At 38.3% G+C, this 25,692-nt stretch overlaps 1 protein-coding gene across 9 annotated transcripts in view; it reads left to right on the top strand.

Moving 5' to 3' along the window:
* The window catches only part of LOC147918094 (uncharacterized), a 66,871-nt gene extending 44,344 nt beyond the window's left edge, over positions 1–22,527 (top strand). For 2 of the 9 annotated variants that reach the window (XM_087449057.1, XM_087449061.1), the window contains 4 exons: positions 824–909; positions 20,638–20,677; positions 21,034–21,117; positions 22,001–22,527. In XM_087449057.1, coding sequence (XP_087305183.1) covers positions 824–909; positions 20,638–20,677; positions 21,034–21,117; positions 22,001–22,111 — 321 coding nt within the window. In that variant the 3' untranslated portion in view covers positions 22,112–22,527. The other 7 variants (XR_015556383.1, XR_015556384.1, XR_015556382.1 and 4 more) reach the window with 7 other exon arrangements.
* The last annotated feature ends 3,165 nt before the right edge of the window (positions 22,528–25,692 follow it).

Below are 25,692 nucleotides of genomic sequence, written 5' to 3'. Positions count from 1 at the left end.
TGCTAAGCTACATAATACGTTCTTATAATAAAACATATACAAAAAGATAATTAAGTTAAACAATTAAGGCAGAACAAAACCAATTAGAAAATGTATACCAGGCATCTTGGTTGAGTTAATTATCATCATTATGAAGCAACCCTAATTTTTAGTTTCTGAACTCGACAATTCTGTCTGCCTCCCGGAATCTATTTGAAAGATTGCGTGTGTATTCAAAGATGTGCTCATTTAAGTGTGTTCTCTGGAAACAATTTATGTTTCAATAGGGAAGTACAGTGAATAGCTATAAACTACAAAAATGACTGAGATAGTTCCATACTATGTGCTAATATATATACTGACACGGGACAATCTTTAAAATGTGTTGTTACATGGAAAAAACCCCCGATTACAAAACACATGCTTTTGCTTGTGTAAAAGAAATATTGTTGAGTGAATCGATGGGCAGATAAATAATGGTAGGTATATATGTATATGTGGATCAATACATTTATTTTCCTATCTTGCTAGGTTCTAGGAAAAATCAACCAATTGAGAAATCAATTTCCAAATCTTTTCAGAATTAGGAAAAAATTTTAATTATATGTCTCATAGAGCTTGTGGTTAGGAAATTCCATGTTTGCTTCTTGGGATTAAAGATAGCGTGTAGCAGTGACAGTGCCATATAATTTTCTCTTTCTGGACACACTTAAAAGTATATTTTTCAGGCTCCCTTGCAGTTAGGTTGGGGCTATGGAATGTGGGCAGAAATGATATAAGCAACACATTTCTTAGGTCTGACCTTTAGGAAAGATCATTTATTCCAGTTGTCTCTTTATGGCAGCTACAGGAGTCATGCGTTCCTAATGGAGTACCTAATGAGAGTCCTTGGATCATCTTTTGGAGGAGAGCTGACCAACCCACATTGACGTGAGCAATAAACTTTCAGTGTGTTATAAAAATGAGATTGTAGGGTTATTTGCTGCTGTAGCATGGCCTACCTTGTCCAGACCAATATACTGAGAAACATTCCTTTAGAACTGAGAACTTCCTGGGCCAATTTGTATGACAGGAGAAAGGCTCTGATTCAGGAGTCAGTATGCCTACGAAGCCAATAACAGAGATTTAGCAGAGAGGAGATTTGGATAAAATTATTCTGCTTTAGAAATTCTGACAATTGGGGATTGGATTTAACACTTCTTAGGGGAGAAATTTTACCTGGAACATATCTGAATTTCCAGAGTTGCCAGGAGAATAAATTTTAAATATAAAGACATCAGCCTTCTCCAGAGGGCTCTTATTTGTGCTGTCTTAGACCAGACTTGGAGATGCTGTGAGATGCTATATGTGTCTCTGAGGAGTTGAGGTGCAGGAAAGAAAGCATTTAAGATTTGTTATTTGAAACATGGGCAAGCTCTTAATTTTTTCCTTTATTATGGCAATTCCTGATTACAAATGTAAATAAATTATGTGGAATAAAAATGATAAAAATATTTTAAAATTTGCTACTATTATAAAAACAATTAATTATAAGAAAATAAAACCACAAATACTGAACAAGGCTCTTAATCTGAGTACAAAATGTCCAAAAGTCATAACTAAATCAATAGACAAAGCTTCATACGTCAGAAGGTACCAGAGAGGCAAGGAAAAAAGCATGATGATAAGGAGGAGGTGAAGGAGGAGAGAAATGGAAGAAGGCTGAGGTATCTTGTTGGATAATCAGGCTATGTATATTTTAGTCATAGGCTTAAGCCATTGGACCAGAGGCACATAACTTTAATAACAGTAATGATAATAATAATAAGGTGCTGGGGCTGGCCCCGTGGCATAGTGCTTAAGTGCACATGCTCTGCTGCTGGCGGCCCGGGTTCTGATCCTGAGCATGCACCGACCCACCGCTTGTTAGGCCGTGCTGTGGCGGCGTCTCACATAAAGTGGAGGAGGATTGGCACGGATGTTAGCTTAGGGCCGATCTTCCTCACACACAAATAATAATAGTAATAATAATTAACAATAATAACAATGTGCATATATATGTAGTATGCTAGACCTCCTTTTTTCCACCTTTCAGAGGGCAGTGTCCTCTAACCTCTGACAAGCACAACGCTTAGTCTTCCTTTCTTCCTTGTGCCCTCTCTGGAGTGCTCCTCTGCACATAGGCCTGTCCCGCCATTCCTGATTTTGTTGTGGGCTCCCTCTAGCACCCCCAATCACTGACTTGCACTCCAAGTGATATATTTGTGCCTTATCTCCATGAGAAACCAGGGGAAGATGGAAGAGCGTAGTTCCTCCTTCAGTATCCCCAAGAGTAGCACATTCAACTGTGCCACAGAACTATCGCAGTAGTGAGGGATTAGTGCAGTTTCAAACAGGAATTACAACGTAGGAACAAAACTACTAAATTCCTAAATAATACGGGTTACCCCTGAAGTCCTAAAAGAAGTCTAAAACCTTAGGGCCTTCGAAAGGAGATAGGTATGGGCTGTCCCTTACTTTCAATCTGGATCTCCTATCTTTGGTCTAGAGGGGTGAAGTGAGCTACTTCAACTCTATCTGAAACTCCACACTTTCTCTTGAGGGAATTACTCTCTTCCAATAAGAAAGCTGTGCCCAACACCACCTGTGTTTGTGTTACACAGTCTTGAACGAGAATATGAAGCATCAGTGTGGTGCTTTTTTCTTCCAGGCTTCCCATGAGTGGGAGATGGTGGGAAGGAGTGGATTCTCCAGTCTCATAAGGAAGAGTGGCCCTGGATCCTCCAGTTTTGAGTATACTTTTGCATTTTCTCACCAGGGAAGACTTTGAGGACCTGCTGGGCTCTTTAACTAGAGAACCTATTAGAGCAAGTGCATCTTCCAGGGGAAGAAAACTAAAATTTCCAGGATCATTCCAGAAAAATCCATATTGAGAAAGGAATTATCTTCTCAATTAGCAAGGACTTCACCATGCCTTTGGAGTAGATGGGTTTCACTTTGGTTGGAGGAGCCTGGGGTTTCTTTCCTGCCTCTACCTGAAAAGCTAACCAGAATCTTGAAAGAGGTACATTGAGCTTTAATGTCAGTTGCTTATGCAACAACAACCATGATAACAATCCTCCCACCTGAATGAAGAAACATTCGTGGCCTCAAATAACTCCTCTGATGGCCATTAAGGGGCACACAAATGTACTATCTCTTATCAGTGGACAATCGTCTAACTTTACCTCAGACTTTGACAAGTCGTTCATGTTTTTTCAAAGAAATGTTGTAATTAAGAAATTACAGTAAAACAAAATAAATCAGAACAACAAGAACAAAGAGTCATTGAGCTTTGTGTGTCATATTGTCTTAATTGTAACTCAGTAAATTCTCTTCCAAAGTAAAGTTAAAATGAACTGGAAGAAAACATACCGATCATCTAGTCTAACCATATAATTTTATATATGAGGAAACTGAAACTAAGAAGAATAAAGGATTTATTTAAGGTCACACAGACAATGATATGTTCAGGCCAGAAATGCAGGCATTTCAATGTGAATGTATTCTTTCCTTCCTCCTTTCCTTCCTTCCTTCCTTCCTTCCTTCCTTCCTTCCTTCCTTCTGTCTTTCCTTCCACCTATTTTTCTTTTTTCCTCCCTATAAAACCATGCTGCCTCCTCACGTGTCCAACAGACAAAAAATAAGAACTCTTAGATTTTTTTCTTAACACAATTGTATGTTCACAGGCCTTTGTGGTTTTTAGCACTGCTTTAAAAATCAAAATACATTAGCTTTTAAGAGGTTACCCCAAGGGGAGCTGATGCCAATACAGAGTTAATAAAGAACAAATCTGAGAGAGAAGAATTTATCTCTAACACATCTACCAACCACTCTTTCCTTCCTGATTCTGGAAACATAACTCACACAGTGTACCTTATAATGCCCTACCTTAGGGGTGATGAGGTGGGTAATGGTGGGCAGGGCAGTCTGTAAACTAAATTAGTCTGCTTTTCCCACAGGAGATCTCTCTTCACACAGCGTCCATGTCTTATTTGTGCTTAAATCCTGAATACTTACTGAAGTGCCTGGAGAACAGAGCATGCTAGGGTTGCAGAGAGCAATAAACTTGAGAAATTGTGTTGGAGTCAGAATGAAGAGGATCCTGACTTAAGTCAACTTAGCTCTTTTCCAATTGCCCTCTCCATTGAAGTTTATTTGCATTCTGCTAGTCACTGACATTACTTTAGCTGTTTTAAATATAACTACGAAGGAAGAGAACTGTCAAAGACCTACATTTTAAAGGAGAGTTACGCTGAAGGGCATTCCTTCAGGTCTCATCCTGCTGCTTCCTATACCCCTTCTTTCCCCGTTGTCTATGACTTCACTGGCCACTGACAGTCCAAGGAGTGCCAGTCAGTATTCATGCTCTGCAAACCCTCTCACAGCTTGAACTGCAGGATCCGGAGCAGAAGGCCGAATGATGACCTCTAAGCTCTCGTCCCTGCTGACAGGTCTTGCTTCAGACAGTAACATGAAAGAAGGGGCACCACACAGACCAGTGAATCTATGAGCCTGGTGGTGATTATTGCCCACCTCTCAAAAGATATGGGAGGGAAAATGGACACATTGGGTAGGCAAATGTACATCCTGACTGCTAGATCTCTTTCTAATCCCCAGGCCCTGAAACAGTAAATCTGATTAGATTTGGTTTCTTATGGAATATGGTGTCTTCTTTTTTAAACCAATGAACTACCAAGTTAATTAATGCATTCAAAACTTATTATTTTGTATGTCTATGTGCGATGAAGTGTGCTAGGCATTGCTGTACCGGTAGGACAAAAATCCAAACAAAACACAAAACTATGAATTTTAAGGACGTGGAAAAGGGTATATTGTCATTACCTTAATAAAGATAACTAATTAATTCAGCATAAATTATAGCGTCCTTGCTCTGTGCTAGCCACTGTTCCAGGTTCTGGGGAATATATCTGTGAAGAAGGCAAAGCTTCTGTTGGCAGGTACGTACAATCTAGGGGTTTGGTAGACGTATGAACAAGTAATTACGAAACAGTTATAAATGCTATAAAGTGTAAAACTTAAGGGGGCTCTGAAGGCTCACACGAAGGAACAGAACCCCAGCCTTGGAGTGAGGGATGGGGGTGAGGGAAGTCTTCCTGGAGGAAAGAATGCAAAACAAATGTCTAATAGGTTAGCGGCTATGACTGAGGTAGAGGTTCTTCTGTGAATTAAGTTTGAGATGACGTAAGAGCGTATTTATTTTCCAGTTTGGAGTGGCTCTCATTATCCACTGAAATGATTTGATAAAAGTCTTTTAAGAAATAGTTAGTAGTAATTTTTACCCAATACTCTACTACTTTGAGTCTGTCATAGAAAATGATCTAAAATATGAAACAATTTATAGTCTTGAATATCACTATGATAGTATTCATTATAATGAAGAAATATTGGGAACAAAGTAATTATTTACCAATAGAGGAAATTTTAATTAAATTGTGTTACATCCATGCTATTATTAGAAATGAATGTTATGAAAACTTCATTAAGAGTAGCTTTTCTGGGGCCACCCCGTGGCTTAGTGGTTAAGTGTGTGCGCTCTGCTACTGGCGGCCTGGGTTCGGATCCTGGGCGCGCACCGCCGCACCGCTTCTCCGGCCATGCTGAGGCCGAGTGCCACATACAGCAACTAGAAGGATGTGCAACTATGACATACAACTACCTACTGGTGCTTTGGGGAAAAAAAAGGAGGAGGACTGGCAATAGATGTTAGCTCAGAGCTGGTCCTCCTCAGCAAAAAAAAAAAAAAAAAAAGAGAAGGATTAGCATGAATGTTAGCTCAGGGCTGATCTTCCTCACAAAAAAAAAAAGAGTAGCTTTTCTGCATGTAACAGGAGGTAGAAATGGGGGAAAGGAAACTACTGAAAGGCAAGAAAGAAAAATACAGGAAGGCCTTGGGAAAAGCAAAGTATTTAAGCCGTAATCAATCTAGGATTTCTTTGAACATTGAAATTTGTTCTTCTTAAAGTGGTTTTCAAAAATGGTTTTCAGAAGGGGAAATATTTTTAATGAAAAATGAGATCTCTGGACTTCCAATATATAAAACTGGTAAAATATATAAAAGTAATATTTTATTAATAATAATTAATTTGAAAATTTCAAATTTTTAGCACTTAAAATGAGCTAATTAATGAGAATAATGAGACAATTTGATGGATTCAATAATTAAAACTGAATTTTATGGATGACAGTTGCCATCTTCTGTGAGTCTCAGCTTCCATTTTATTTCTTTATTTTGTTTTGACAGTAGAGGATGAAGAAACTTCTGATTCATCCCAGTGAGTAATAGTTACTTATCTGTAGAGCTTTGTAGGAGCAAACGTGCAATTCATAAAAGGAACAGTACAAAACTAGTCAATTACACACTTAAAGAAGGTTAAATATGTGCATAGAGTTGGCAGGAGGATCTGTATTCTGACCACTGAACAAAAGCAAGTCAGTTTGGCAGCCTTGTTAAATTGGTATTCCCCAATATGTTAGAAATTTGGTGCATAATGCTTTTGAGCAAACATGTTGGAGTTTATTTCAGTCCTTAATATAGTTTAAAAATACATGCATATATTGTGTATATAAATTAAATCTAATCAAATGTTTATATACTCCCTGAAAATGAAAATTATTACATACATTTTACCTGATTTGAACTATCAGTTTCATAGTTATATAGCGTGTGTTTTGCTTTGCCAGGTAATGATATTTATTATAAGTCATATGTAGATAATTTTGAGGAAACGTTTTGGAGAAGGGCATTGTAAAAAAAATTGTAATACTATAAACCATTGTACTTGCTCCCAAGATTCCTGTTCCCGATACATATAATAACTGTCAAATGATAACACATGCTATGGGTGTTCAGGGAGAGAGCAAAGTGAGCTTGAGGAGCAGGCGCACATTTATGTCAAAGAACAGAAAGGACTAGAGTTGGGCTATTAAAGTAAAGAGGAAAGGCTTGGGAAGGTGATCTCAGGCTGGAGGAAGGCACATAAAAAGAAGAAATGGTCTGACCTAGCTGGAGTAATGAGATGGGACTTACCATCCTACAGTAAATAACTATAAAATTGGACAAAATATTCAAAGTAGTTGTTTTCAGGCATCAAGAAACCTATAGAGCAGAGCAGCCATCCTTGAGAGAAGGGAAACACCACAGGTGAGCTTGACATTCACTCATGTTTTCTGCCTTTCTGCCTTACCAAAGCATGGCATAAAAAAATGGACCCTAAAAAGCAGTAATCTTGCTGGGTGGAGGAAACGGAGATCAGAGTTTGGGAATGCTGATATGTCAAGAATTTGTGAAGACGGGTCCCAGACAAGGGTCCATCTCTGTGCAGAGAAGGAGCTCCAGGAATCTTTGTGGACATCCCGTGAGTTTTGGCTGAATGCTAAGCTGCACACGTGCAGGATGACTCCAGGAGGTCTTGCAAAGAATAGCTACAGGGTTTTTTTTTAGCTGAACAGAGATTCTGGAGGAGGCACAGCACCAAGAGACATTGGTTTCCTGACCAGCCAGAACACTCCAAACATTTAGTTGAAACTTCAGAAAGGCCACACTTGAGGAGTTGTTTACTCCAACCCTAGAGTAAGCATTACTCTAGATCTGCTCAGACAAAGTCTATAACAAAGCCTCAACAAGGTCAAGTTAACTTGCCAGTAAATTGATTGCCTTCCAAAACAAAACACAACATCCTTTAAAGGAAGACAAAATATTCCAGTCACTCCACAACATACCATTCACAATGTCCAGCATCTACTAAAAAAATTATTAACATGCAAAGAAGCAGGAAAATGTGACCTATGATGAATAGAAAAATCAGCCAAAAAAAGCAGATCAAGAAATGACAGAGATGATAGAATTATTAGACATGGATTTAAAAACATGCAAATATGTGAACATAGTGAGAAATGGAAGAGGCACAAAAGAACCAAATGGTACTGGTAGAGCTAAGAATACAATACCCAAAACGAAAAATTCACTGGATGAGCTTAACAGTGGATTAGACACTGCAGAAGAAAAGATAAGTGATCTTAAAAACATAGCCACAGAAACTTATCCAAGATGAAAAATGAGAAAAAAAAAGACTGAAATAACATGAAAAATGTCTCAATTACATATGAGCAGGGCAGGCTTCATAGGTGTGCAGCCTGTCCTGTCACATAGGCCCTACATTCAGAAGGGGCCTTCACTTGATTTAATGCTCTGCTGTTGCCTCTTGAAATTCTTAACAATTTATGAACAGGGGATCCTTCATTTTAATTTTGCACTGGGCCGTACAAATTATTTAGCTGGTCCTGCCTAGAGAATAATAATAAACAATCTGACATGCTGTAGTTGGAATTTTAGAACTGACAGGCAGTGGGGGTTGGCACAAAAAATGTTTGAAGAAAAAATGGTTATAATTACTTCCAATTCCTACTAGAACAAGAAGGTCAATGAAATTAAATCACAAAAAAATGAAGAAAACCACACCAAGGATGAGCATAATCAAATTGCTTAAAATCAATAATAAAGAGAAAAACTGAAAAGCAACCAAAAAATATTTTATTTTTTTCCAGATTGAGATATAATTGACATATGACATTGTATAAGTTTAAAGTGTTGATTTGATGTACTTATATATTGCAAAATGATTAGGTATTAGGTAACATGATTAGGCATTAGGTAACACCTCTATCACATCACATAATTATCATTTCTTTTTCTGTGGTGAGAACATTTAAGATCTACTCTCTTAGCAACGTTCAAATATATAATACAGTATTATTAACTATAATCAGCATGCTGTACATTAGGGCTATGGATATTGACAAACTGATTCTAAAGTTTATATGGAGAGGCGAAAGATGCAGAATAGCCAACACAATATTGAAGGAGAAGAATAAAGTCAAAGGACTGACACTACCCACCTTCAATAGTTACTATAAAGCTACAGTAATCAGGACAGTGTGGTATTGGTGAAAGAATAGACAAATAGATCAACGGAACAGAATAGACAGCCCAGAAATAGACCCACATAACTATCAGTTGATCTTTGATAAAGAGGCAAAGGCAATACAATGGAGCAAAGATAGTCTTTTCAACAGATGGTACTAAAGCAAGCGGACATTCCCATGCAAAAAAGTCCCTAGAAACAGATACTTCACAAAAATTACCCTTCACAAAAATTAACTCAAATTGGATTGCAAAACTAAACTGCTAGAAGATAACATAGGAAACAACCTAAATGACCTCGGATATGGCAAGGACTTTTTAGATACAACAGCAAAGGCACAATCCATTAAAGAAATAATTGATAAGGTGGACTGAATAAAAAGTAAAAAGTTCTGCTCTGTGAAAGACACTGTTAAGAGAATGAGAAAACAAACCACAGCCTGGGAGAAAACATTTGCAAAACACATATCTGGAAAAGGACTATTATCCAAAATATATAAAAAATCTTTAAAACTCAAAATAAGAAAACAAATACCCAATTAAAAAATGGGACAAAGATCTCACCAGAAACCTCACCAGAGAAGATATACAGATGGCAAATAAGCATAGGAAAAGATTTTCAACATCATATGTCATAAGGAAAATGCAAATGAAAACAATGAGATGCCACTACACACCTACTAGAATGGCCAAAATCTGAAACATTGAAAACACCAAATGCTGGTGAGGATATGGAGTAAGAGGAACTTTCACTCACTGCTGGTGGAAATGCTAAATGGTACAGCCACTTTGGAAGACAGTTGGCATTTTCTTATAAAACTAAACATACTGTTAACTTATAACTCAGGAATCACAGTCCTTGGTATTTACCCAAAGGATCTGAGAACTTATGTCCACACAAAGCCTGCACATGGATGTTTATAGCAGCTTTACACATAATTGCCCAAACAAGGAAGCAACCAAGATGTCCTTCAGTAGATTAATGGATAAATAAACTGTGATACTGCCTGGCGTCTTGGCCTGATAGGCCTTGGGTGAGAAGACTCCAAGAGAGTCTGTGAGTCAGTAAAGGTAAAGGATCCATTTCACTAAGAACTTGGTGGGGTCCAAAGATTGCAAAGCATCAGAAGTATGAGTGCTTCTGCTGCTGTTGGATTGAGGCACATTTCACCCCAAGTGATCTCAATCAATGCCAGTTTAGGAAGCTTATGGAGTTCACCCAATGGAAGTGGCAAAAGAGGGGGTAAAGAAACGGCTCATATTTGGATGAGATATGACCTTAGGGGTAACCTCATAATGGCAGGTGGTAGATGTAAAAAAAGTTCTTTTAAAGATCACTTTTAAAACAGTGATTGGAATCATCTGGTGGGCTTTTAAAATTCCCATGCCCAGGCCCCACTCCACATCAATTGAATCAGAATCTCTGGGGCTGAAAGGAGACATCAGTATTTTTTAAAAAACTTCCCAGGCCATTTCCACACGCAACCAAGTTTGAGACTATTGCTTAAAAATACTACCCTAAGTAGTTATCTTGTGGAGATCACAAACATATACATACATTTAAATAGAAAAAAGTAATATAATTACAGAAGTGTATTTTTAGCCTTGAAATAAAATTTATTGTGACTATGTAACACACATAGTCAAAAAGTGCTGTATCTCAAACAACTTAGAGGTTAAGAGGGTGGAATGGTGAATTCTATGTGTCAACCTGACTGGGCCATGGGGTGCCCAGATATTTGGTCAAACAGTTTTGTGGGTGTTTCTGCAAGGGTGTTTTTGCATGAGATGAACATTTAAATTGGTAAAATCTAACGTCAGATTACACTAACATTTTAATCGGTAGAGTAAATTAGATTGTCCTTCATAACGTGGGTGGGCCTCATCCAGTCAGTTGAAAGCTTGAATAGAACAAAAAGACTGATCCTTCTCCAGGTAAGACAGAATTCTTCAGCTGACTGCCTTCAGACTTTATCTGCAACATTGGCTCTTCTGCCTGATGTCCTTCCAACTGGAACATCTGCTCTCCCTGGGCGTCCCATACCATCCGCCCACCCTGCAGATTTTGGGTTTACCAGCCTTCATGATAGCATGAGCCAATTCCTTATAATAAATCTCTATCATCTGTCTGTCTATCTATCTATCTACCTATCTATCTATCTATCTATCCATCCATCTATCATCTATCTCTCTCCTATTGGTTCTCTGGAGAACTTTGATTCATACGGATAGTGTTTCTGGAGAACTGTTACTTGTTTCAGAAAAGTGGTTCCAGTAACCAATAACATTTTGATGTTAAGAGGCATGTGATGAGTTTGAATAAAATTATTTCATGAAATTTGGGGGTGGAAAAAAGTAATACTTTTAATATAATGCACTGATTTACAGTGCATGTGATTTAAAATAAATATGTAAAAAAATATTAAAATGTGCATATTCAACTTTAAAATTTACATTCTTATTAGTATATGTATATTCACTCAGGCTCTTACTCTCATTTTTATTGTGCTTGTGTTTTCATTTGGATATTGAAAGATCATTTTATATTCTAGGTTTTCTTACATTCAGGCATATGTGGTAATTTCATTGAGCTTCAGTTTTCTTACATGTAATAGGGGATAAAATAATACCTACTCGTTAGGGCTATTGAGGGAATGAAATGAGATAATTAACATAAAGTGTTTAGTATCGTGCCTGGCACATAGTTATTATTCAATAATTATATCTATATATTTTTCTTTAAAAGCGTATTATAAGGAAGGAGTTGAAGAAAGAATTGGTAGAGTTAAACAGATTTTTTTTTAGGGGTTGGAAGATTGTTAGCATTCAGATAATTGAAGCCAGCTTCTTTAATTCTGAGGTCGTTTGTCCAGGTAATTTTTCCATGCAAACACAAGGACACATTTTTCACCATGTTTTATTTTTGGGAAAATGTAATTGTCCTACCATTCTTCCCTTTGGCTAGAAAAAGCAGCTGAGGTAATGAGTTATTGCTCTGTGAAGAAGAGACTATTAATTTTTAGTGTAAACCTGAGAGAGAGAGTATAAATTGCATCAGTTTTGGGAGAATATATTAAATATTGTATAATTTTAATTGTTTTCAGGAACAATTTATCTTACCTCTCTATCAACAAGATAAGCCTCCTGTAAAAGGCCCCAACAATGACTTCTCAGACACAAAATCTCATTTCTGCATCTAATTTTTGACTGAAAAATTGTAACTGCATATTTTTTCTTAATAATTATATTTAATTATATAATATATAATTATATTAACTATATTAATTATATAATTATATTAACAATCATATTTATAAATTAACAATTTATTCTGAACCCAACTTTACCTTTTAAAACTTCCATCAAGATGACTTTTAAAGGTCATGTAAAAGCTTTTGTATGAAAACCGCTCAAGGTACATTTTCTACAGTAACAACGTGAGTACCTATTTGTTCATTTATTTACTCACTGTTTTTCAGTGTCAAGAATCTTGCATGTGTCATAAAAAATGCATAATTTTGGTCCCTTTCTTCAAAGAACATGGAGGCCTTTTTTAATCTCCTAGCTGAAGTAGACCACCTCATCAACACAGTCACCCTCTATCACATTACTCAATATTTTTCTTCATAAGGTATCTAAAAATAGATAAGTTCCTTGAGTACAAGCAGTCTTCTCCCTTAGAACAGCATCTGACACTAGAAGGTACTCAACAGATATCTGTTTATTGATAGACTGTCTTCCCAGTATCTATCTAAGACTTCATCATCTAGATTGGCTTCAAAACCAGTCCACACTTACATCATCAACTCTGCCCATTCCCATCTAGTTCCCTGCCTTCCTAGGCCCACCTTAAAGGCACTGAGCCCAGGTCTTGAAATCCTCTATCTTCACTTGCTTTCACTTTTCTGAGACATCAGTTAACCTTTGTCAAGTTATTCCTTACTGCAGTAAGTCTAGTGCCTGTACATACTTCTCGAGTTCTATCAGAGTTTGATCCTGCTGTTAGACTGTTTGCCTTTCCTCTTGAACTGAAAGTCCCCAAGGGCAGTGGCTGTGACTTTCATCATTGTGTGCTCTTAGCACTGCTTTGAACATAGAGTGGGTGCTCAATGATGTTGAATTGTTAACTGCTGTACTGAATGAATGAATAAGTGTATAACCTAGTGCAGGTAGAGAGACTTACCATAAGATCGGATATAAGGTGATTGCAATTGTTTATCAATGGGGCAATGAGCGCTGGTGAGTAGAAATGAGTACCCTCCCCCAAGATGAATCAATCGGGAGAGTCCAAGCACCACTGGGAAAATTCCAAGAACCAATTGAAGAGAAAAAAAATAGGCTTATATTTCTATCAGTGGTTTTCAACCCTGCCTGCACATTGAAATAAGCAAGGATGTTAAAAAAAAATCCAGTGCCTCTATCCTGGGCACCCATCACCCCACCACACTGATTTAATTTAGTGTGTTGTTGGGGAGGACATTAGAATATTTCAGATGCGCTCCTGAAACCCCTAAGGAGCAGTAGAGGTTGAGAATCACTGGTCTAAATGCTCAGTGTTCCTATTTCTCCTCTTGCTATTTCTCTGACATCCTCCAAGCCCAGTGCTTCTCCAGGAGGTGCAGTTAGTCAGGGGACACATGAGATCCTCCTGCCAAGGAACCTGAGCGGAATCTTGTGTGAAAGATATGGGACGATGGTGGGTTAGATAGTTTAAAAAGTATATTCAATCTAATCAACTATTTTTTTAATTTGGAAAAAGACAAAAATTCTATTGTTTGTGTAATTCACATTATGAAAAGCAAATGCTGGTAAGAATACAAAATACTGCAATTCTCAACAGAGGTGTGCTCCTACGGGAGTTTCTTAGAAAAGGTGTTTTTGTGGGAGAAACTTGAAACGTGAATGTTTATCAAAAGGTAGCAAGTGTTTAAAAGAATGTAAAAGTCTGTCTTTGCCCCTAGAGTTAGGAAAGTGTGTACATGCTCCTTCTCTCTGCTTCCTCAGCAACCTCTACTTGCTTTGGTCTGCACTTCTCACATGCTTGGTGTGGAAACTTCTGTTTAGTTTTCTTTTCCCCCCATTAATTTGCAAGCACTTGAAAGTGGGCAGGAGTATAACCCCATCTCTTTATTCCCAGGCTTAGTGCCTGGTGACACTCAATAGGGGTTGATTGATTACAAATAATGAGGGCAAATTGGAAATGAAACATCTAGCATTTGGCTAGATTTAGCCAGAACATGATGCAAATGAGGTCATGGATGTGATTTCATGCTGGATCAGGGCCAGATGTTTACTCAAAGATATTGTCCCATGACCCTGTAACTGCTCCTTCAACCTAGCCAGCTGCTGTGCATATGTTGGTACATCAGAGAAAAATCCTGCCACTATTAACGGCTCAAAGGACGAGTTCCAGAGATGGTGGTTACTAGCACCATTGTGTATCAAGGCTAACTCCATTTATTTTCTGCTCTGTAAATTAGAGAAGATTACTTCTCATAGGGTGGTTGTAAGAACTGAATGAATTAATGTGTGAGAAAATATCTAAAATAATAATTACAAAATTTTTCACTAACTGCCCTTGAAAGGGAGCAGGTTTGCCATGATATTGACTTGAGCAGAGATATTTGAGAAAGGATTCAAGAATCAGAAGAGTTGTTGGACCAGATGGATTTTAAGGCTTCATTCCATCCCGAGATTCTATTATCTTAACTCTCTCATTTCATAGATAAAGAAGGTAAGGTGCAGAAAGATAAATGATTTGTCATATGGCCATCTCTTACGCATCTTTTGGGATTCAGGTAAAACATCATTTCTTCAAAGAGGACTTCCCAGATACTTACCCTAATCCACGTTGTCTCTCTTAGCACCCTACTGCTCTTATCACAAGTTGTAACTCTATATTTATTGTGTGATTATTTGTTCAATGTCTTTATCCTGCACTAGATTACAAACTACATGAAAGTAGAAATCAAGTCTTTTTTCCCCATAATATATAACCACCCAGAGACTAGCACAGTTCCTAACCCACAGAAAGCGCTGAAATATTTGTTAAATGAATAGACATCAAATTAATTAATTAATTTTGATGTATTTATTCATGCCAACTTGCAAAAAGCGTTTAAAGGGCAATGTATTATCCATTTATTTATTCATTTACTCATTCGTTATGATTTTATTTTTATTGAAAAGATTAACTAATATAAAGTTTTCACATCTGACTAATTGTTTTCTTTTCTACCACTACTTCTATCATTATTCTTGGCAACTTCAATACCAGTGAAAATGATTAGCTCAACACTCTGGTCTCTGAGGTCCATGATTTCCTTAATTCTATATTTTGTTCTATCACACCTTAGCTACCTATATTGGACATATCCTAGACCAGTGTTCTTCAGATTGCAGATTGTGATGTATTAGTGGGGCTGAAAATTAATTTAGTAACTATCATTTAAAAATGGGATTGGAATAGAATTTAAAATGTGAGAGTGTATTTAATCATAAGTATTGTATTGCAAAAGTTTGTATATGTATGTGCACTAAATATCTACGTAAAATTTCTTTCTGAGAGTTGTGGTCTAAAAAGTTTGTAAAATACTACTGCAGACATGGTCATCATTAATAACCACAGCACCTCTGGAACCTCAATTTTAGGCAGCCTACTCTTTTCCCGCTACTGGTTTCTTTCCTAGCTCCTTTACTCCAATAGGTCCACCTAACATTTTATTATCCCATGCAGACCTCCACTTTATTAACTGCAACATTTCTTTATTTACTAGGGTTTCCTCCTTCTCACGTTTCTCCTTGCCCAGCTTACACGCCACGGTCTATCATGTTCACTAGAATCAGCCTCAACTCCCTTCTTACCTTTCCTTTCATCTCACTTAACTGGCAAAACCAATTATTTGCCCACTCCACACTGTAGCTGATCAGCCTGGAGCGTGGCTGCTGGTCTGGAGACATCCATTTGCAGACAGTTCTCACTTCGCATTTATGAACGCAAATCTCCAGTGAGGCCTCAGAACTATCCAGCTATCTTACTAGAGTTCCCTAATAAATTTGCTTTCCAACTCGGAGGTGCTTTCACACTTTTTCTTTCCATTAACCTCCAATATCAGTGACGCTCTAATTCCCTGTGGAGAACTTACTTATTTCCCGAGGACATCAGACCCATCATCATACAACTAAGCCATCCCTCCACTGCCAGATTTCCTCCATACATTTGCTCCTACGCAGATGCTCTTCTTTTTCTCCTGTGACAATGGACAGCTCCCACCATTATCTAAAGCCAAACCTCCCACCTGCCACCCGACATATCCCCTGTGAATTCCCATACTTGCACTTCATTTCTCTGCTTCTTAGTCATGAACAGATCATAATACCCTAGCTGGGACAAACACCGTTTATTTTACTTTTTTAAAAACATTCTTTATGCTTCCTGTCTTGCTGGGTCTAATAGCAAGAGAACTGAGTAAGTTGGGGAAGCATGGGATGGTGCTGGTTGGGGCATCACAATAGGCTGCCTTGAGCAGCTAGGAGTAACCCAGTGTCATTCTGTACCTATTGAGGCTCTGTACATGGAGAAATAGGTAGTAAAGGAGAGGGGGAATGAGGATACACTTCTACTGCTTAAATGTTCTGAGAACTGGCCCTGTGTCTGCATGATGGTGAGATAACGTGCTTTTCTAGTGAAATTGTCTAGCACTTGTGGGAAAGTATAACAAGATTCTTCTCCCTGCCCCTGCAGCCCCCATTGTCTCTTTAAAATATGATCTGCACTTCCGCTCCTTCCCACAGTTATTATCCCAATGCAGAAGGCGGAGTGAGTTTAAAGGTCTTCTCTCACTGGGACCTTAAAGTACTCATTTGTAGAGTTTATGGGAAAAAAGATCCTGTTTTCAGTCTCTTCTGATGCGTGTATTTCCATTTCCTGACCTTTCCCAAAATGACCTTTCAGAAGCAATAGTTGTTGGGAATGGCAATAATATGGACAATTCAAACTTTTTATCAAATTCTATCTCAAAATTGACCTCATGGTCGTGTCTCAAAAGACTCTTCGTATGAAAGATTCATTCACCTAGGGAAATTCATGGCTGCCAGAATTGCTTGCAAAGCATAGCCTGGAAAGATCTGCATTCAATCTTATATCCTCCACTACGTGTTAATGATATTTTATGCTCCTATTTAAAAATCTTTTAAAGTGCTTTCTCATCTATGATTGCCTTTCACTCTGGAGATGACTTTACAAGTCAGATAAGGGGGTAACGGACTTAAAGAGGTTAAGCTATTGAAGTTTCTGGGTTGTGTTTGGTCAGCTTTCTAACTAGAGCAGGACTTGGTGGTGGAATCTAAATTTTTGGAATTTCTAGCTCTGAGTATTCCTTATTACATGATTGCATTATTTTGCTGTGCTGGGGTCCAACAATGTTCATCTTCTGCCTTTTTAAGGACTCTTATGACACCAAGAACACCCTTAAGTCAAAAGTATATGTGGTTAGATAGAGGATATTGACTGGGTTGAGTGAGGAGAGAGAGGGCCCAGAATGTCTCCTAAGGAGAGGTTACAATGTGTGAAGACTGGGAGGCAAACGAGATCTTGCAGGTGGTCAAGGAGCTAAACTAGATTCACTAGGGCTGAAGTGAAGAAGGGGAAGATGAGAGGAGCAGACTTGACCCAAAACAGTGAAGGGGGTAGGGAGTCTTTAAGGCATGTTAAGATGTGTGTCTGATGTACCTTTAGAAAAAATATGTTTGTTGAATGATCTAATCCAGTTCTCTCGTTGTAACTTTGAGAAAACGAAGAATCCAAGAGCTTAGATAACTTACTAAGAGCCACAAATCCAATTCAAAGCAGAGCTGAGACTAAAATTTAGATCAGATTTTTGATCAACTGCTGATTTCCTTATGCTATTTAGTTGCTCTAATTCAGTGGTTCTCAACATTGCCTCTTATTGCCAGGATATTAGAATAACCTAGGAGTTTTAAAAAACTATAGGAGATGAGCTCACTCCCCAGAGATTTGATTAAATTAGTTTGGAATGGAGCCTGAGCATGAGCATATTTTAAAAGCTCCCTGGGGGATTCTACTGTGCAGCTAGATAGAGAGCTCCTTGACTAAATTATAGCACTTTTTTCTATAATAGCTAGTATAGTTAATGCATGTTTTCATTTTTTTTTTGTATTTTTAAAACAGAAAGAAGAAGGATTCTTGCTATGAGTCTTGTGTTTTGCAGTTTTCTTTAGTGTGCTCTGTCTTAATGCAGTCGTACAAAAGGAAGTTGATCTCTAAGAGTTTTAGGGGGTTAGAAGCAGTTTCTGTAGGTAATGGTAAAAATGTACAACTGTAAAAAGCTCTCCAGGTAATTCTCCTAGACCTCTCTCCCTTGTGTCATCCCAAGTTGGGAATCACTGTTCTAATGCACATAAGGAAGAGGAGTTTGTTTCTGAAATGATAATTTCTCTATTCCTGCCTCCTCCATCATAGCTTCATTATAGGAAGGAAACTCCCAGTTCAATGTCAGTGTATGAACCAAAGGGACAGATAGCTACAGAGATCATCTATCTTCACACAGATTCACCCAACCACGACTATAGACTGAATTTTTCACCTTGGTCAGTCATCTTGCATATGTGTCCCATCACAAGAAGAACCAAGAGATGATGGAATCCCCACGGCATGCGCATCACCACCAATTCCGCCTCCAACCTCATTTTTTTGTACTAAACTAGAATTCAACATTGCTATCCTATTCAACATCATAACACAGGGAGTGTTGAATGAATTCTGTCACTTTGGAATAAACAAAAGTGGTGCCTAGAAAACAAGGCCAGAGTTTTTATCTACCTGTAAAGACAGGAGTCCTGGCTTCACATGCGAAGCCCCGAAAATATGAAAGCTATTGATCTGGGTGTGTGCTTCCAGGATTATTTGAAAGTGTTGCTCCTTCATGTACCTTCCTTCCTCCTTTCTTGCCTTTCTTATTCCCTCCCTGTCTTCCTCCCTCCTTCTTTTCCTTTTTATTTCTTTCTTTTTACTTTGTAAAATCATGTTTGTATCTCTTGTGTATACCATCCTCTTTGTCATGCTCCTTATCTGGTTTCCAGAACTTTTAATCTTGAACATAAAATCTTCCCTTCCCTCTGCTGTGTAGTTATCCTGAGATTACTCCTGTGGAATATTTAAAAGTTCTGTTAGCCACACAAGAATTTGAGATAGTATTTCTTTACTTCTGTCCTGATTTCAGATTTCCTTGAATATATTGTTTACTTCTTTCAATTTTGTCTTAAAATTCATTAATCATTACTGCTATCACTTCACTTTTCTTGCAGGAATGACTGCCCTAGGAATCCTTGGTCTTGTATTGGAATAGGAGATACCCTATTCCTGAGAAAAAGGATGCAAGAGGGAGGTTTTAGTTCCCAAAGCAGGCCTGGCAGGTCTCTGAGAGAATACATAGAGAAGAAAGAGTTAAATCAGAAAAATGACATGTTCTTGAAACACACTTGAGCTTGGAGTTTGCTTGCTCCCTGTGGTAGATAATGGATGCTGCCTACTGGCATTCTGCAGTTCAACTAATCCTCTTTTCAAAGATGTTAAATCTCTGCCCTCGGTTCAGAGAACTCTCATTAATGCCAATATTTATGGCCCTTCTGTTTTCCAGAGTAATATGAAAAAAGATAAGAATCAATATATTTTGCAAGAGCTACAAAGGATAAAAGCAATGTGATATTTTAAACTTGTCTCAAAGGTGAATATTTTAAAAAATTATTTTTAAAATTTCAAGTAAACCCTTTCCTTCTAGTACAGCATTACCGGATCTTTTTCTAACTTCAACTTTCTCCAAACACAACGTGACTGCTACCTATCTTTTTTGAAAGTGGTTCAGAGAGAATGTTTTAGAAGAGATGGGGTAAATCACATTGCCTCTGCACACTTCACTCTTCATGGGGGGTGACAGGGAAGGGGTTCCATTATGCTTAGGAGATCTTAAGATCTTCCACCCATAAACATTTGTGGTTCCTAGGGAGCTGAAAATGAAACAAAAGTCAAAGATACAAAAATTGTTTTATTTGAACAAATTTACGAATCTAAAACACATATACAAATAAAATATCCATATGCTTGATTCCAGTTGGAGATAATTTCAAAAGTCTAAACTTGAGGCCTCTTATCCATGTGAGGCCCAGAGTACTGACCTGTTGTAACTCTCCCTCCCAGAATAGATTCTTTCCTAAAGCACTGAGGATCAGGGTTTTATTCTACACCTTGGCATTTGGATCTCTCACCCATGTCCATGTGTGCACTGCAATGAGATATATTCTATACATCACTTAACAGAAAGGCGAAAACCACTCTAGGACCATAGATGTAAAGGTGGTTATACTTGATGGGTAGGCAAACGTAAACAGTATGGGTATAACATTCTTAATCCTGGGACAATCATAATTCTAGAGGTCTGGTGCTTAAGTGGGAATCCAATAATTCATTAGTCAGATTGAAACCATCCAAATTCTTTGATGTAACTATGAGTAGTGCTTTGTATCTTTTATATTTGTGTTTTTAAAGTTCTCCAAAATTTATTAGACTGGTTATTATTTGATTTTTAGACACCAAGGAGAAAAGAAGAAGTTAGAATACCTAAGAAAGGTATAATTTAGGACCTTGTCAAAATCTGGCAAGCCTCTCTTCTCTTTGCTAGGTCTGAATTAATTTTCAGGACACCAGAGGACAGAGAACAAGTAAGATTTTTCTACTGTTTTCTTTATACTACTCAATAAAGCATTAAACAATATTTGGATATGATCTACTCTGCTTCTCAGCCCTCTTCTGGTAAGCTTTCTATATCAAATGCCTGAGAAATTTTGGAACCCTCAAGATGAAGAAGCAGGTAGGTGTGGATTTGCCTGCAATCCATTACCAAGCCTCATGGGCTTGACAAGATCATGCTTCAAAGAGGGGGAGGGGTTCTGTGTTCTTTCATAACTTTCTCAGCGTTGTTATGAAATGCATAGCTATTACGATATCTGTGGCAGAGAATGCTAATGTTTCTCATATTTATTTTACCATTCTACCTTTTTTTATGGATTCTCTTCAGTCAAGTTGGCAGTGCAGCTGGACACAATATTTCTCAAGCTCTCCTTTACCCACGTGGCCATGTTATGTCCAATGGGATGTGAATGTGAGTAGAACTTCCACACCATATTCTTAAACAAAGCTGCTTTGCCTCTAGCCCTGTTTCCATGGGCTAGAACACAGATGGTGAGCCAGCCATGACCACATAGGTGAGGGAAACAACCTACAAGAACCTATAAGAGCAAAACATGGAATGAACAATAACAATGAATGAACCTGAGTCATGAATGGCTTTGAAAGCAGAAGTCCCATCTTAGGTGGATAAATAGAAAGATTGATGATAGAAAGATTGATGATGATGATGATCTATGTTGGATCACCTACCAATCTCTGGAGTGTTATGTGATAGAGACACTTCTATTTTGTTTGAGCCACTGTACTTTTGGGTCTCTTTTTTGCTGCAGCTTAGCAATAATAAAACTAATATAAACATTATTGAAATTTTTTTTACCTCACTTGAGATCCCAGGGAACGGATTTCCTCCCATGTACCTTCCTTATTCTCTAATAGAAACATTAAAATGACCAGCAAGTATAATTTTGGACATGGAATTTTCATGAAATTTTGTAAAATTACATGTTCCTTTACCTTCTTTTACTGTGTTGAAATATGTACAGATATATTCCTTTTGGGAAAATATGTTCAGAGTGAGAGACTGAATATACAAAAATACAATGGCCGGACCATATATAAAAGTAGAATTCTGACTCGCAACCTGCAACAGACTGCCCGGGTTATCCTTCCTCCTCTACAGTAAACAGCCCAGGAAGCCAGCCTGATATAAATCAGACTTGTAGGAAGTCAGACTGATGTCTCCAGTAATAATCCAGGAAGCTAAACAATACATTTTGTAACAATTGGCCCAAATTGGCCAGGACTTGATTAATAACTGACAGCTTCTCTAATATTTGTCTCCACTTCCACCTTAGGACCAACCAGAGAAAGCCAAATGTGCTTCCTTGGTTCACATAGGATGCCCAGCTTCTAGTGAGCCACCTCCAGCTTCCCCAGACCAACACCTCCAATCAGGGCACAGCTGATGCCTTCCCTTTATTCCACTATGAAGCTTTCCAACTTCTCTGCCTGCCTTTGAGTCTCCACCAAAACACAAGTGATGGTGGCTGACTCCCTTGCTATAGCAAGCTCTGAATAAATAAATAGTTGCTCGTTCTCATTTTATTGGTCTTAGTTTCTTTCTTTCTTTTTTGTTGTTTTGTGAGGAAGATCAGCCCTGAGCTAACATCCATGCTAATCCTCCTCTTTTTGCTGAGGAAGACCGGCTCTGAGCTAACATCTATTGCCAATCCTCCTCCCCTTTTTTCCCCAAAGCCCCAGTAGATAGTTGTATGTCATAGATGCACATCCTTCTAGTTGCTGTATGTGGGACGCGGCCTCAGCATGGCCGGAGAAGCAGTGCGTCGGTGTGCGACGGGGATCGGAACCGGGGCTGCCAGCAGCGGAGTGCGCGCACTTAACCGCTAAGCCACGGGGCCGTCCCCCGGTCTTAGTTTATTTCCATATGAGGCTTACTGAATCATGCTCTTAAAACAATTTTTATAATCAAGCCTACCTCTTTCCCAAGAGAGAGAAAATTTTGCAGCCAAACTTATAAAAGCTTCAGAAGAATTTTCCTGACTGTCGTTGAAATGATTCCTGGAACTTTGGGATTATTCTGAGTCCTGATCCAACCACAGTTCCAGCTTCCGGGACTTGAATCAGAGTGGTGAGAGCAAGCTCCCCGGATTCACAATGGGGACCTCTTGGTTTCCTGGTCATGTCCCCAGTGTTGCTGCCCAGGGCAACTTTCACTAAAAAAGGACTTTAGATATGACAAAGCTATGTTTCCAGAGTCATAGGCTATGTGGACATGGCACTAAGTCAAGTGGAAATTTGGCATGGCTCCTGTTAATTTGATCAGTATAGATAGACAACAGGATAATTCAAGCTAAAATCAAAATAGACTTTGGCAATCTGATTTGGACTTGACTTTTTAATTTATGTAACTCTCTAGTACCAGAACTCCAGTTTGCTTTGTGCTGACTAGCCAAGACTTGAGATTTTTGCTAGATTTGACAGTATTTAGAATGGTGAGATGAACTTCTGTTATATTATAATTAAATTGTGTTCCTCTTCCTTTTGATGGGATTATAATGTGATTGTAAATATCACCACCACCACTACCACCATTATTCACCACTTATTGATTGATATGCAAAATCCAAGGACTCAAACTAAGATGGATATGCAATGAGGGTAGATGTTTTGATTACAGTTAGACTGGAATTGACAAAATATTAATTTATATACTAAGATCTATCCTCTTAGTCTCATTAAATTTAGTTTTTTTCTGAACCTTAATAGAAAATTACTCACCAATTCTCCTCAAGTCATTCAGACTAGTGTTATAGATGGCATAGATTTTTAAAAAAATGAAGAAAACATTTGAGTGAGAGATCTAGAATCTTTAGTATAGGAAAAATGGCTCAGATTGATGTGGTTCATTATTGAGTCAAATTAAATAAAAATTATGCAGAAATAGAGGGACACACAGCAGCTTTTGCAAAGGAGAGACCCTTCAGTGGGCATGATTGTGGAGAGAAAAAACCATCTGTGTTTCTTGTGCATAAGGGAAGTGATGATTATAATCTAAGTTGAGCATAAGTAAGATTTTTTCATTTTATTGCCTCTCAGAAAATGTCACAGGGAACTCTGGAGAAATTTTTTAGAATAAAGATAAATGGCTAATCCCGATTTAAGTGAAATTTGGCAAGTTATGGTCATTGCGGAAGCTTGTTATTTTATCCAGATATAAAGAGCGCTGAACGCTCTTCACTGTGCTGCTACAAAATGTCGTGTCAGGCTGGCTAGGTGATCTCTATTCTAGACGTTCAGCTCCTGCGCCTGGCCCCTCTCTTTCCCCCTCTCCTCACAGATGGTCAGCATTTACAGAAACCATCACTTTGGTTTGCTTTATTTATATTAGACTTGTTTTACTTACCACTGAACACAGAGGCTGAAGTGGCTGAGTAGCTTAAAGCCCCTGACCTCTCTTCTCTCGGGGTCCTCTTATACATAACAGAGAGTGTAAAGAGCCTCCACAGATTCTCTATCCCACTGCAGCTGGCAACATAGTCCCTCAGTTTCCCTGGAAGCTGTTGGGCAAAAAAATACTAACGAATTTTTAGAGAGAATAAGGTTAGAAGTAGAAAGAAGTATCTGAAAAATGAAAAAAAATATTTACAAGTGTTTTTGCATTTCACGGATTAAGCATTCAACTTATACACAATGCCTGTCATATGTTATCTCTCATGCTTAAAATATCTGCTTCTCTATCTCCCCTCCCATTATCAGCTACATAGAGTCTTTCCCCTACACGGGACCTGACTTTTTCTACTTCATTGATTACAGGAACTGAAATTTTTTACTACTTATGATTAATTGGAATTAATATGTATCCTCTTTTAAAATAAATTTGGATAACCGTGGGAGTGTGAAGAGAAGATATCAGATGTTTTAACCACCTTATGAATCTGTTAAATGATATCAAATGCTTTCATAGGTTTGCTTTGTGCCAACTACTGTTGTAAGTCCATTTCATATATGAGTTTGTTTAATCTTTGTGACAAGTAAATGAGGTTGACGCTGTGATTATCATCCCCATTTTACAGATATTCAACCTGAGGCCCAGAGATGTTTGGGACCTTGTCCAGGTTTAGATGGCTAATCATTATAGCACTTTGATTTCAGCTCTCACTCTTCATCACCGTACCACACAGCCTCTCTCAATCAGGGTGTTTTCCTCCAGCATTAAACCAACAGGCTAAACTGAAGGCTTGGGTTCTAACTAGAGAGGAGGAGGAGTCAGGCAATTTTGGAGCATAGACCCTCAAATGGGAGGAAGTGTGGGGATTAAAGTTTGGATCAGGTGTATAGTCATGGCCTTAGAAACAGGAGATGGGAATCGTGGGGGCCCAAGAAAAGGGATGCCGAGTGAAGGAAAAAAGGGCGAGAGGAAGTAGATAAGAAACTTCCTATTTAAAAAAGTTGTCTAGCGCTTGTACCCATGGCATAGAGAATAGTCTTTCTCCTGCAGCAACTCTTATTTCTTTGCCATCTCTTCCTTCTTTGCTCTTCCTGCCCCTCACATTTCCCTTTTCCTTAGGACCCAGAAGGATGCTCTGGAGTCTGCTGAGTCTGGCTCTAGGCTACCTTGAGCCTAAGCACAAAAATTCTCTGTGTCACCTAGCCTAGCTCAGCAAGCTAGAAAACTTCAGCTTGCATTCAATAGTTCTTTTCCCAGCCATTTTTGTCTATGTGTAAAATTCTCTGAGGGACCTCATGGAAGAAGAGGTGGCGTGTTGAGGACAGGATTTGGAGGTTCTTGGGTCCTCTCGCCAAAGTCCATTAGAATCACCGTCATAAAAGCTTTGCATTTAGACAAATCTGGGTTCAGCTTTGGGTTTTGCACTTATTGTGTGACCTTGGACTTGACCTTTCTGAAAGTTAAGTAGATAAAGAAAATCCCCATTTAAGAAAGTTGTCCAGATCCTGTAGAGAAAAACACCCTTCATCCTGCACTCCTCTTATTTCTTTGCATTCCTTTCCTTCTTTCAGCTTTCTG

This window comes from Ceratotherium simum, chromosome 2 (assembly GCF_057802395.1).
Source record: "Ceratotherium simum simum isolate JZ-2026a chromosome 2, ASM5780239v1, whole genome shotgun sequence".
NCBI classification, from domain to species: Eukaryota; Metazoa; Chordata; class Mammalia; order Perissodactyla; family Rhinocerotidae; genus Ceratotherium; species Ceratotherium simum.
The sequence above is the reverse complement of the archived record's forward strand: the minus strand, read 5'-3'. Positions and strand labels throughout refer to the sequence as shown.